Genomic DNA, 13,925 nt, shown 5'->3' on the forward strand with positions numbered 1-13,925 from the left:
AACTATTTACTCCCAATCCAAGACAAAGTAAACACATAAATTGGATTCTGATCTTCATTCCATACTTCAATTCCAGTGCAAGTAAACAACCTACTCCCAATCCCACTCCACACTCCCAATCCTAGGATTCCTACTCCTCCGGATTCCTACTCCTCATGATTCATACTCTAATCCAAAAAATAAACGCTACCTGAGTGTAGAAGACGTCGTAATTTATAAGATTGACTTTTCTTTTTCTTACATCTCCAATCATTATCATTTTCTTGTCGAGGTGAATTTGTATCGTTCATAGTTTATATAGCATAATGTAATAATAATTTATATAATAATATTTTTCTAATGAAACATCCTTTTAAGTTATTAAAATAAGAGATATGTTAAAAGATTAAAATAAAACTCTAATATATTATAAGATAAAATATAAGGTATTGGAGTTTGTATTTTGTTTGTCTTTATCTCTTATATTATATATACATATATATTCAATAAGAGGTCCCACAACTTTACATTAATGGAATTAAATTCTCTTATGTTCTGGGTTTATAAATTATCCTACTTGTGAAGTATGGAAGGAGATCAAAGATCAAATTCAAATTTTCTGCAGTTGATACTTTGTAATCTAGAACAACTCACTCACAACTATAAGAATAGTAGTTCGAACCCCCACAAAAATTTTGTGGGTTTTAATTTCCCTCCTTAAAATTGAGTGAAAGTGGTTTAATCTGGACATAAGATTTAATGTAAACTACTAATTCTTGATCCTTGAGTAATAATATCATATAATTAAAAAAAAATTAAACTTGGTCCAATCTTTTATTAAAAGGATTGTGTTTTAAAGAATCTTTTAATAAGCGTGTATTTTTATTTATATACAATCAAGATTTACTTCTTTATTTATATACAGTCAAGATTTACTTCCTTATTTTATTTTATTTAATAACTACCAATCAATTAATTATATTTGTTTAGATAAAAACTCACATTATGAGTGAATATTGATTTGATTTTATACTAATATATCATATGTTGTACTAGTATTTTCATACTTTAATAAAGTGCGAGCATCCTCACCAAATAACAATTATAATATATATATAGATATAGATATTACCTTAACACCTGTGACCATTGCGAAATATTAGGATTGGTAATTAGGTAACTATCCATCATCTTAAGGGAAATTTTTTACTTTCCTCCGGAAATTTTCAGTTTTTACTATTACCCCCTATAATTTACGTAACACCCCTTTACTCCTTAACATCGAAGTTTTCACGGAAAACTCATCACACCAACAAAGCAATAATTGGATGGATGCAATCTCAAATCTCAACCTGCATTTTTTTTTTTTTTTTTTGGCGAACTTTCTATGTACAATTACTGAATTTACAAATCTCAATTTTAGTATTTGTTTGCCGACCTCTTGAATGAGCCCGTCAAAGATTGAACCAATTAAACCATTTTTTGTTTCTTTATCCTACTTGTTTACTTTGTATATTCTAATTGGTTTACTTTCTTTCAATTCTTCCTTTCCTCTATCAAAAATCAATTAATAACAGAACAGATTCTGCCAATTAATAAACTAATTTAAACTTACGAAATGAAAAATAAAAAAGAAAAGAAGTCTCTCGTTATGATTTAACAAGAGGGTGGGAAATTATTTGTTTCTAATTGTTAAAAACTCGCTTTTTCTTTTTCTCTTTCTCTTTAATTGGCTGAGTAAAACCTCACAAATTTCGTGCTAAATTTTTGTGTCAATTGCATTAGTATGCCGATTGTTTCTTAGCTAGAAGCCTGATGACTTTATGCACGTCTCACTTCAATCAATTGTGCTTACCTTTTTCAATAGAAATATAAGCTACACGTAAATGAAGGGCAACCTTACATGCAATTTCTGCGAGGTTGTTTAAGTAATGGGTAATTTTTAAAAACCTCCCCTGAGGTTTGGGCTTGTTGCAAGTAGATGGCGAGAATTGATTTATTTGTAAAAAATCCCCTATCGTCAGTTAAGTTTAACATTGACCGTTAGTTGACCGTGCAAAGACAATATTACCCTTAACAATAGTTTATAAACGAAAATAACTAAAAAAAAAACCAAAATTATTAGCTATTTTACACTTTTTAAATTATTGATATTTTCTTAAAATTTCTATAAAAAAGTTAAAATTAAAAAATTAAAAAATTAAAAAATCCTCTTTAAATTATTGATATTTCTTTAAAATTCCTACAAGAAAGATAAAATTTAAAATTTAAAATTTAAAAATGAAATAGTCATAATCTTTAACTATGATATTGTAAATTTTTAGAATTGATAAGGATAAAATTATCAAAAAATAGGGTTTGTGCTTTTTGCACCAATAATTTTAGTTTTTTTTTAGTTATTTTCGTTTACAAACTATTGTTAAGGGTAATATTGTCTTTGCACGGTCAACTAACGGTCAATGTTAAACTTAACTGACGGTAGGGGGTTTTTTACAAATAAATCAATTCTCGCCATCTACTTGCAACAAGCCCAAACCTCAGGAGAGATTTTTAAAAATTACCCTTTAAGTAATTTTACTATAACAGGGGTTTGATAAGACATTTTCTGGGCGTGTTAAAGGACGTACTCTATTCAATCAGCGGGCCCAATACTCAAGATTTTACAGATTTTATAAAAGGACTATGATGTAGTGAATAGCGATCTACAGATATGGTCCATATATTAAGGTACCAAAAGATATATATATATATATATATATATGACTAAGTTACATGCATGTACCTTAGAACCCTCTCACATAAATAATAAATGATGTGGATTCACTCATTATTCATGTGAGAGGATTGTAAAGTACATGCATGTAACTTAGAGGGATCTTATATATATATATATATATATATATATATATATATATTTCATTTAAGCAGAAATACAAAAAATGAAGAGCAAATTGGCAACATGGCTGAAAGTGACGTCCCTTATCAATAATAATAAAATCTTTAAGCAATATGTTTATTATCGTTTTTTGTGGACATAGTATGAATACATGGCCGGCAGCTCACCATTTTGATAATGGTGGCGATTGAAAATATAGAATATTCAACTTAATCGGTTACGTTACCAACTAAATAATTCCCACCTAAACCAATAATGCCAAATTTTCAATAAAATTAAAAATCACCAATAATTCCAAAGCTAGCCCTAAACTCGTCGAATCATCATTAATTTTGTTGAATTCATCCTTGACAAGGAATAGTCAAGTTTTATTGCATCTCATGATCAAATACATACATCAAATACATGGTCAACAAATGGAATTTTCTCGAGAAAATGGCTGGGGGTTTAGGGTTTGCAGAAAAGGAAATTCACAGTGATATATGTGTATTATAAATATGCCACGTGCAAATAATCAAGCTTACTTAACACGAAAATAAATCACATAAGATTTTGAGAGAACCAAAGAAGAATCAGGCATTAATGAATCCATGAATAATGGAAAGAAAAGAAACCAAACACAAATCTTTTTAGTTCTCTAGTTCTTGATATACTACAACATATATATCCAATACAATACATTATGTAGATAAAACCCAAAAAAGGAAAAAAAAAAAAAAACATTTAAGGGGACACTCATGTAATAATTATGTTACAAAAATTGAAAAAAAACATTATGACCTAGTAGACTTACGCTTATGGGATTTTAGTTTATGGGCAGCAGCTGGTTTGCCAAAGAATCCACAGAAGCCACAACCGTAGAGTTTAGGAGAAGGTGGGTCCAAGGCGGACGGCGGCTCCTTCAACGCCCGGTGCATGCGGCCTACTCCTCCTCCTCCTCCGCCGCCGCCTTCTGATCGGCTCCGTTGCATCATTACCGCGGCGGCCTTCGGTTTATTGATACGATCACCGGCTTCTTTATTTTTCTTGAGACGGTTCAAGTCTCCGGATAAGAACTTGTCATCCCATACCAATCCTGAAGAGCCTTGTCTCCTAAACGACGTCGTAGACCTCGATAAACCTTCCATTATATATATATTATTATCAGCTCGATCGGCTGCTTGGTTCTCTCTGCCTGGCTTACTATTACGGGGTTTCCCTTTATTTGAATTTGGATTTGGAGGAGATGCAAATTTGTGGAGTCGAACAAATTATGGTGCTTTGAATGTTTATAACTTCAACTAAAAGGAAGAAGAGGGGGGGGGGGGGGGGGGGGGGAGGAAATGACAAATGAGGAATATGAAAAATAATTCATAAATTGGAATCTTACATGTTAAAGCATGCAAAAAATAATAATTAAATTCGTCATCATCCTCTTTGATTTGATGTCTTGTTATTAATTGGAGGTAATAGTAATTTTGAATATTATCACCTCTATTTTGTCAATATCTTAGGGATCATACCTAACCAAAGACCAGAACAGAAAGCCGTCCTGATCATGATTTGTAAATGTGTTTCCAAGCTCAGTAGTTTTGGTCTTCGCAGCCAAATTTTAATTTATGGCTGTCGCATATACATAATGTCTCAAAGGATTATGATACTTAACGAGGAGAGAGAGAGAGAGAGAGAGAAAAAAAGAAGAAACCTTCTGTGATAATCATTGGATGGTAATGCAGTGGTTTAGGCCTTGTTTGAAAATTCTGTTAAAATTAATGTTAAAAACTGATTAACAGAGGAAGTTTTCTGTAAAAATTGTTTGTTATCATGTACTCATAATTTTCTTTTTTTGTTTGTTATAACTTAATAACCCCTTGATGGTTTGAGAATATAGTGTATGTGCATCGGAAATTTAATCTCATGTGCCTCATGGTTGTTATATCATGGTCACAAAACTTTATTTATAATTTGTAAGACACAATAATACATAACTGTCGCTTAATTCAGTTTAAAAATGAGGTAGTTAGCTCAATTTATAGAACGTTTCTGAGTGGTAAAAAGAGGTTTGGGTTGCAAACCTCGTTACGTTGGTGACGACAGAATTGGATTGTTATTAAGTTATAATTAAAAATTTAAAAAAAATTTTAAAAAAAATTAAAAAAAATCATAAATCACTCTTATAATTATATTTACCAAATTTTATATATTCAATCTTTATTGAATTATGCCATGTAATTGTCTAAATTTTAGATTGAGTTTGTTAGTGAGATTACTTTATAAAGTGGAAATCTACCCCTTTAAACAAATGAAAAAATTTGTGATCGGCTAAGAAAGTCAATAATTAACAACGTTTGTTGGTTTCCCCAGACCATGCACGAATCATAACTCTCTACTGTTCTAATCAACCCAACATCAGACAAACCTCAAATTAAGATAATTTATCAGGCATTTGACCCTTGTCTACCCCCAAGAGACACGAAAATGATAAGGCATGGTAGAATAGAACTGTTCTTGCTGTGTTAATTACGTGATTAAAATTTGATTATCTTGCAACTGGCTTATTTTAACCGCCATCATCTCGGTAATTCTCGATCACGGGTTTGACTACTTCCTCTCAATCAGCAAAAGAATTAGCACCACACGGTCATCGGAATATAAAACACTAAGTTGTAATCCAAAACTGCTTAGCTAATTAAATTTTGCTTAAAATATCCCATTGACGATAGTAACCAGCTAAGGAGCTGAGGCAACATGCAATGACAAAGTCAAATGCCTACGAGCTAACAAGAATACACTAATGGCTTTGGAGGTCCTCAGCTTGGTTTTCATTGAATAATGGTTAACAGAGGGCGGTACTTTCATATTAGAGTTGAAACTTTAAACCATCTGGTCCATAATCACGCGGGAGCAATGAAAAGAGTGTGGCAGTTAAGGAAGGCTCAATACCCTTACAAGTAACAGAAATGAAAGGCAAACAGAAAACCTTCTCAAAGTCCTGAGAAATCGATCATTGTTATGCAGAGATAAGAGATCTCTGCTTGAAATTGTCATCCCAAACGCAGTGACCAGTATGTGCACCTATATACATGAAAAATGAGACAAGCTCAAGATATTAACAATGTTAATAAGGTTTCTTACAGACGGCTTGAGGCAGACACCTGCCAATTGCTGTTTCCTAGGATAAGATTCTCGTTCAGTAACCAACAGATCTGGGAACTACTTCTCCCGAGGTCCTCGCTAAACACTAATCATTATCTTCATCACTAAATGGATCGCAGCATATTAAAGGATCATAAGATGTGCTAAAAGTTCGTCTCAAGTCAAGTAAAATTCTTTTTCATCATCATTCTCTGCAAAATTTATCACCTTCTAAATGGCAATTCGTTTGGCCCCATTTTTCAACAGCTCCAAGTATCTGCATCACTCACAGTACCTGGCCTCCTCTTTTCCTTGAGTATTTCACTCAGAGGTTTTGGTCCCTGGAAGTCTGTCAATGTTCGGCTTAAATGTCCCACTTTCCCAAAGTGACCACCAGATTCTTCAGCCTTTTTCTTCTCTTCTCTAATCTCAGCAAGGGACTTGGGTCCTGTAAATGCAGTCTCAGTCTGACTAGATCTTCTCTCACTTGAAAATGGTTTCCTCGAGATGGCAGATAAATGAGACTTCCTTTTAAGCAGCCTTTTTCCTTTATGATGCTGCCTAAGTATATTAGATTTTGAATGCCTAGCCCACCCATGCTGGTTGGCACCATTTGGAAGAGTTCCCTTGTGTCCATGTGACTCAATATAGTTCTTTCCAAATTCTGATGCCAACCTACCATGCAACAGCAGACCTCGGTGCCTTCCCTGGATTCGACCCATCAAACGAGATGATTCATGCCTTCTGGTTGAATGAACAATTGAATGACCATCAACTACCCTGCGTTTCCTCAGATAATCTCGAAGATCTGCATTACAGTCATCTACAGAGACTTTCATTGGGAAGAGTTTTCTCTTTCGAGACAACATTGAATCCAATATCCTCTCTCTTGCACGGCCAGGGTATTCTCTGACCTTATCTAGAATATGCTCATTATCCAAATAATAATGAACATTGTATGTCTCGCCTTCATGTGGTTCTGATTCTGGATACATAGGGTCATACTCAATCGGACCTTCAAAATCATAACCCAAGAAATGACCATTCAGCTCTCTGTGCTCCCTATTAGTAGCAAGTAAGTACTCTGAATCATCCTCAAAACCCAAATTCTCCGCTCTATTTTCATTATCCACAAGAACATCAAATCCTGGGGATGATTCCAGTCGCTCCTCAGGTTCAACATGGTCATCCGCATGCTCATCAGAGCTCCAATCTGTATATAGATGAGATTTAGTTTTCATAAAGCCTTCTGCTGCTACCATGGAATCTGACTTGACAACGGCCACAGTTTCACCCTCAGATAGAGATATCTGAGGGGAGGCACGTCTCTCTGGGATTCTTTTGGGTGCTGATTGCAGTAGGTGACCCTTGGGCTGGACTCTCACATCCACTGCTAGTTTTAACGGAGCTTCAGATGGATTGGGACGTATTTCTGTTGGTGGTGACCCAGTGCCATCTCCTGCAGATGTCTTATTTTCTGATAGAAGGGCATCAGTAACTGCAGAAGCCGATTTTGAAGATTTCCCATTGGGTGCAATACCATCAGGGCCATGCAAAAAGGAGCATCTATCTCCTCTGCTGCAGAATCCATTGAAGTAAAAATAACATGGAATGCTAGTCTTGTTCACTGGTATAGAAGATTGACATGGCAATGAAACGGATTCTGATGGTGCTTCAGTCACATGCGCATCCAATGGCTGTGAAAACAACAAACAAATTTATTACCGGACTCATTGACATTGATGATAACATTAACAGTTTAAAAAACACAGCCACCAATCAGAAAATAATTCATAACTAAGGAACATAAAAGTTTGCCGCAAAGAAGTTTTCATGACACCTGAAAGGCAATGTATCATTGCGAAAGAAGGTATTAATTGTCTAACCTACTAATGAATAATAAAGGTTTCTAGCATACAACCAATCACAATTTTCTGAACCATTGTTAGAGTACAAACTAATTATTAAACATGGAAGAAAAATACCAATAACAAAATGTCTGAAAGCAAACTGAAATGTTTACAGCAAGCAACTAATGTGAAGCTCCAATGCGCTAATCAAACATTAGGTAGAAGCAAAGAATTTAATATATTTATGCGCTTACAGGATGTCTGAAACCACATCTGGGATTGATACAGTTACCAGCCAACCAGTACCAGCAATCCCTGGGGTTGAGCCTGGCAATTTCATTGTGACGATATTCACAATCAAGCCCCTGAAAAGAAGCGCAAGAAACACAGAACAACAAACTCAATTACTCAACGTATCAAAAGAAATCGTAGAATTTAGCTTTATAGAGTAAGCAAAGAGAGCACTGTTCAGTTGGAATGGAAACAACAATAGAACAATGTAATTATCGCAGTATTATTATCACATTCATAAATTAACGCTAGATCAAGCAAAATATTAAAATCAAAGGCTAGAGTAAGAAAGATCGTCAAAATGTAGGGTTAATTTCAAGAGTGGCAGGTTGTAGAACAGTGATGGAAGCCAAAAGTAAGATCATTTTCCATTTCTTGCGTTTGGAAAACAAAACAAAACCAGAAGACGATTAATGGAAATTAACAAGAAGATTAGTTAGTTAGCTCATAATCGATGATTACGATGACGAAACTTCACCTTCTTGCATGTGAGAGGAGAAGCGAGGAAATATACGCAATCTGTGTTACGCTTTTGAAGTTCTTCTTCCATTTTCAATTTTGCTGCAAGCAAAAAAAGAAGAAAAAAAGCGAGACTCAGAGCGAGAGAGAGAGAGTGATCAAGGAGCTTCCGTGAGACGAGATCACTGTTCGAAATTTTTACTTACATTGGCGAAGGTATCATTAGTTGGTAACTCGGCGATCGTCAAAACAGATCATGGCCCGCGTGCCGTAACTTTTAATCTATTGTTATCAGAGAAATTATCCGCGTGCGCTCGTTTTTTTAATTTTTTAAAAAATATATAATTCTTCTTTTTTTTTTCGCTCGAATTCAGCTGAAGCTACAATTTTTTTTTTTTTTACTTTTCTACTTCTATTTGGAGATAGTTAAAACAACTAATAGAATATTATATAAATAATTTTTTTATTCTCAAATATAAAAATTATCCGTAACTTTTAATCTATTGTTATCAGAGAAATTATCAGCGTGCGCTTGTTTTTTCTAATTTGTTTAAAATATATAATTTTTCTTTTTTTCGTTCGAATTCACCTGAAGTTACGTTTTTTTTTTTTTTTACTTTTTTACTTCTATTTGGAGATAGTTAAAACAACTAATAGAATATTGTATAAATAACTTTTTTACTCTCAAATATAAAAGATAAATTATCTACCAACCACTTATTTTTTTCATATTTTTTAAAATACAAAATTATTAATTTTTTTTTTGCTGAACTCCACTTAAAGTTATATTATTTTACACTTTTCCACCACTCTATCATTGTGAAATAATAATTTTACCCATATGATGTTAGTAAAGTTCTAACGGTATTACAACGAAAGTAAACCAATGAAAAAAATGTAACTTCAAGTGGAACACTGTAAAAAAAAATTGTGTATTTTTATAAAACGGTGAAAAAATGGATGGACGGTGGATAATTTCTCTTATTATTAAAAAAATTATTAATTATAGTGTGTAATAAATATAATTTTTAAATAATAATTTTAATAAAAATATTACGTAGCTTTACCAATCTTCTAAAAAAACTTCATTAATTAATTAGAGTTATTGTTCTGTCAAAGTTACCCTTAATTCATTCTTAGTGTACTGCATAATTCTTATTCTTCTTCCTCTTTCTCTCCAATTATAATCTCTTTTCTTCCTCTATTTAGCAATTAAATTGAAAAACATTAAAGAATCAACAAGTTTTGATTGTGCTTGTTGCCCTTGTATCAACTTCTTGAAATGATAAATTTTAGATTATTCTCTTATGAATTAATTATCTTTAAATTATCTCTCATTTTAAAAAATTAAAAGTTACCTCATTTTTATTCAAAAGATAAGAAAAAAAATGATAGTGACTTGATAATTTTTTTTAATCTTCTGAACAAAAATAAAAAATAAATTAAGATTTTTAAAAATAAAAAAAAATAATTTAAAAATAATCAATTCACGAAAATAATCCAAACTTAACCCTTCCAAACTATACCATTGAACAATCTTGCACCACTTTGTGGTTCATTTTGTTTATTCGATGGCCTCTCAGATTCATCTAAGAAAAATGACAAGTTTAATTAAAGAGCTCGATTATAATAACAATAATAATTAAGAAGATGAAGATGAAGTCAGTAAAGCAATTCTTTTACACAACCAAACATATCGTACAAATGCAAAATTCCCGTGGAAAAGCTAGGCGTTGCCATTTACTAAGAAACTGTAAGCTTCTTACAGAATGAAATCCAGAAAAGTGTAGTTTCTCTCATCATCAAAAGGTTTCTTTTGCATTCTGTACCATTCATCCCGTATTATTTGATATCTTGGGAGGATTTATGTCCATTTCGACAACGTTATTCAAGATCAATTTTATTACACAAAATTTTGGCTGAAAAAACATAGGATGTCGCAGCTGCTTCTATAATGTCCCTCCATCCATCAAAATTTGTAAACCATTTGCTCAGTGTATCCTAGATCTTTGAGTATCCCAGAAAGCTGCAACAAAACAGTCAATAAGCAGATTAACACAGGAACAATTTTTTTTTTTTTAATTCATTCTTCACCACCAATGGAAAACCCCAACATGCATTTTCCATACCTCTCCTTGTGAATAGTCTTTAGCCTTTTCACCAGATACATGTTTCATCATTCCAGGGGGTCCGCATACCTAAATAAGCACAAAGAGGTGATCAATGTTCAAAGTGAGTTAAATCTCTGAATTTGAGATGCAAAACAACGCGACCCACTTACCAGGATAAGAGCATCATCACTGGGGCTTGGCAAGCCTTTTAGGGCCGTATCCTTAGAGATGTATCCTACGCCTCCTTTCCAATTCTTTGTTGGATTGTCTACAGTGTAGAACACCTGACGTTTTTATCCCAAAGAATTAAATAAATAAGACTAATTCAAAGTTATCTATTTGTAACTACTACTGCAAAACTTTCATCAGAAGCAGTTTGTACCTTCAAATTTGGATGGCTAGCTGCTAGTATGTCAAGCTTCTGTTTGAGTAATATATCATCTGGGGATATATTGCCATACAGCAGTGACACCTGTTGACATGGAGGCCCCCATAAAATGTCAAATAGAGCAGAAAGTTTTAGTCAAGAACTTTCTTTTTAGTTAAAAATGATAAATAAAATGTATGTTACCTGAGTGTTGTCATCTGGATTCTTCAGTATAGCCTCAATTACCTGAAGCATAGGAGTTATACCTGTGCCACCAGCTATCTGGAAGAAGAAAAACACAGTCATGCAGATGACTTTTGACAATTTACATTATGACACACTTAGTGGATGGCATGGGTAAGAGGAACAAAAATTTCACGCAGCCTTATACCGAATTGTCATTACAAGAAAAGCATTTGTGCTTTATAAATCAATTGTCTGTTACTTTGACCTTGACAAATCAAATTTAGCATCTAGATACTATCTCTTACCATGCCAATGTGTTTCTTCATATTGGGAGAGTATCGGAGCTTTTCAATGGGTCTGCAATAAATAAATGCACTTGAACATGAAAACAGTGTAAAGCGTAAGCTCAGCAGATACCTGTGAATGAGAATAACCTACCCTTTCACTTCAACTACATCCCCTGGTTTTAAGCTAGCAAAATGCTGACTCATTTTACCCTCAGGATAAACCTGCATGAATTCTCGAAGGAATGAACAAAAGCCATTTGTAGAGGAGCATTACATTAATGGTGCAACGACGCAAGGACATCTAAAAGAAATAAGCTGAATAAATTAATGAGAAAACATGCATTTTTAACAACAAACCTTAATTAACAAGTCAAAGTGTCCCTTAGCTTCTGTATCTGATATAGGAGTATACCTGAACAAAGAAGTCCCCAAAATTGAAGAAGGTTCTTATCAAGTCAAATAAATATATAAATCATACAGATTGGTGGAACAAGTTCTGCATGGGCAATGCTAATAGAAACCATAAATATATTAAGGAACACCATTAGTCATTTCAGAATAAGCACAGCCGAATATATGGTATTCCGTAACATGTTTTCCCAGGTATTGAAGCCATAGAGGATCCTAAGTCAGTTGCTTCGACCACTTTTAACATAAGTAGATGTGGCAAGAAGGAGAGAGATGAATACAACTTGAGTAAGAATACAGATAAATTTTAATTAATATTGACTTGGCCAAGGCAATTCATCTATTTTACAACAACTTCAGGCAGCCCCACGCAACATATAAAATTAATATACATATAGTTGAAAGCAAACAAGTATCAAAATCAATAAACAAGTGCCACAAATAGAAAAAATGAATTCAAAAAAAAAAAAAAATTGACAGGAAGACTTACGGCCGTACAACATATTTTGTATTTCCTTCAGCATCTTGTCCTAATGGAGCCCTGCAATTATAACAAAACATAAGCAATGATTGCAAAGGCAAACTCCATTTAACTCCTATCCAGCACCCCCTCTGAATTCTGAAACTCAAATTCTTCTAGAAAATCCTTTGCAGTTCAACACCAAGCACCATCAATATAAACAGCGGAACATACCTTGTAAGGATGCATGAAGCAACATCCAAACCCAACTTGGCAGATGGATCAAATGAAAACCTGCCATTTTTGAGAAAATAAAGAATTCTGAATGAAAAGTATGAAATTTACCGAGGAAACATGGTAACATTCAAATGGATTCACTTTAAGAATTATAATGCAAGGAACTCCTCAAATCCTACAAAGATCTGACTGGTCCCAGATAGTAAAGCATTGAGATGAACATACTGTGTTGATAATAATGAGTTCTATTCAACTACCGTACAAAACAAAAAAAAAAACAATTGAGCCAAGAAGATATACCTGAACAAATGACTATTGTGGCTTACCCTTGCAGTGTCTTGCAACTTAAATCCAATCCACTTGTCCGGATTGAGAGCTGAAAATAAATGAAACATCCATTGAGCTCAAGTGTGTATTAACTTCATATTTAAATTGAAACATCTAGAGAAAAGTTCACCTCACTAAATCAATCGACAAAAGCTTTACCACTCAATCAAAGATCTAAATCAATTCTATAACACATTTTGGGAAGAGAGACTCACCAATTTTTGGATCCGTCTCTTCATTGATTTGATCTAGATGAACCTATAATTAAAAAAAAAAAAGTCACAAATATGGTTCACTATTTAGCATAACTCACTCATTGGTCCAAAAGAAAGCTACATATTCAGCTCACCGCACAATTCACAAACTAATACTTAAACTCAAAAAAAAAAAAGCAAATACTCTGGTAGTCCACATTGATAAGCGGTCAGATTAAAAGACTACCCAATGGGATTTTCAAGCGAAATTACCAAATTTGGGGATGAAAAGTAACAGTAATAGGAGACTCCACCAGCAACAGCAGCGATTGCTCCAAAGGGAAATCGAAATTTGTTGAAATCGGACTTGGGTTGCCCTCCAAATGCCTCGTTGAATGCAATTGGAGTAGCTTTAACCAGTCTTCTGAAGAAGGTCGTAGCCATTTTCTAATGTTGGAGAAGAAGCAAAGCAAAGAAAAGTATACCACTGAACCTGGTGTGAGGGTTTTTGAAATGGGTAATGTTTAAAACCTACATAGGGTTTGGGTTTGTTGTACAGACGGTGAGAATTTATTTATTTGTAAATAATTATCTATTGTTAGTTAATTTTAACATTGATCGTTAGTTAATTGTGTAAATATAATATTATCCTTAATAATAGTTTGTAGATTGACATAACTAAAAAAAATTAAAATTATTGGCGCGAAAAGTACAAATTTTATTTTTTAATAATTTTATCTTTTTTAATTCTAAAAATTT

At 33.4% G+C, this 13,925-nt stretch overlaps 3 protein-coding genes across 4 annotated transcripts; all 3 read right to left on the reverse strand.

Annotated features, from left to right (window-relative positions):
• Positions 1–3,648: 3,648 nt before the first annotated feature.
• LOC102621478 (uncharacterized protein At1g15400) lies at positions 3,649–4,002 on the reverse strand. The gene has a single exon (XM_006475751.2). The coding sequence runs from the start codon at positions 4,000–4,002 to the stop codon at positions 3,649–3,651; it is 354 nt and encodes a 117-aa protein (XP_006475814.1).
• Positions 4,003–5,806: 1,804 nt separating this feature from the next.
• Positions 5,807–8,898, reverse strand: LOC102621006 (zinc finger CCCH domain-containing protein 34-like). 2 transcript variants are annotated; one of them, XM_006475750.3, is made up of 4 exons: positions 8,796–8,898; positions 8,609–8,691; positions 8,094–8,204; positions 5,807–7,686 (listed from the first exon to the last, which is right to left on the reverse strand). In XM_006475750.3, exons 2-4 carry the CDS (start codon positions 8,678–8,680, stop codon positions 6,250–6,252), a joined length of 1,620 nt encoding a protein of 539 aa, XP_006475813.1. In that variant the 5' UTR covers positions 8,681–8,691; positions 8,796–8,898; the 3' UTR covers positions 5,807–6,249. The 2 variants fall into 2 exon arrangements, with proteins under 2 accessions (XP_006475813.1, XP_006475812.1); XM_006475749.3 differs by having other exon boundaries at positions 8,609–8,835.
• A 1,403-nt stretch (positions 8,899–10,301) lies between these two features.
• LOC102620717 (NADH-cytochrome b5 reductase-like protein) lies at positions 10,302–13,703 on the reverse strand. The gene is made up of 13 exons (XM_006475748.4): positions 13,440–13,703; positions 13,188–13,230; positions 12,946–13,021; positions 12,643–12,702; positions 12,439–12,489; positions 11,898–11,952; positions 11,692–11,762; positions 11,559–11,610; positions 11,272–11,349; positions 11,083–11,172; positions 10,871–10,984; positions 10,719–10,787; positions 10,302–10,615 (listed from the first exon to the last, which is right to left on the reverse strand). The coding sequence occupies exons 1-13, from the start codon at positions 13,608–13,610 to the stop codon at positions 10,559–10,561; spliced, it is 987 nt and encodes a 328-aa protein (XP_006475811.1). The 5' UTR covers positions 13,611–13,703; the 3' UTR covers positions 10,302–10,558.
• Positions 13,704–13,925: the final 222 nt, after the last annotated feature.

This window comes from Citrus sinensis, chromosome 1, assembly GCF_022201045.2.
Source record: "Citrus sinensis cultivar Valencia sweet orange chromosome 1, DVS_A1.0, whole genome shotgun sequence".
NCBI lineage: Eukaryota > Viridiplantae > Streptophyta > Magnoliopsida > Sapindales > Rutaceae > Citrus > Citrus sinensis.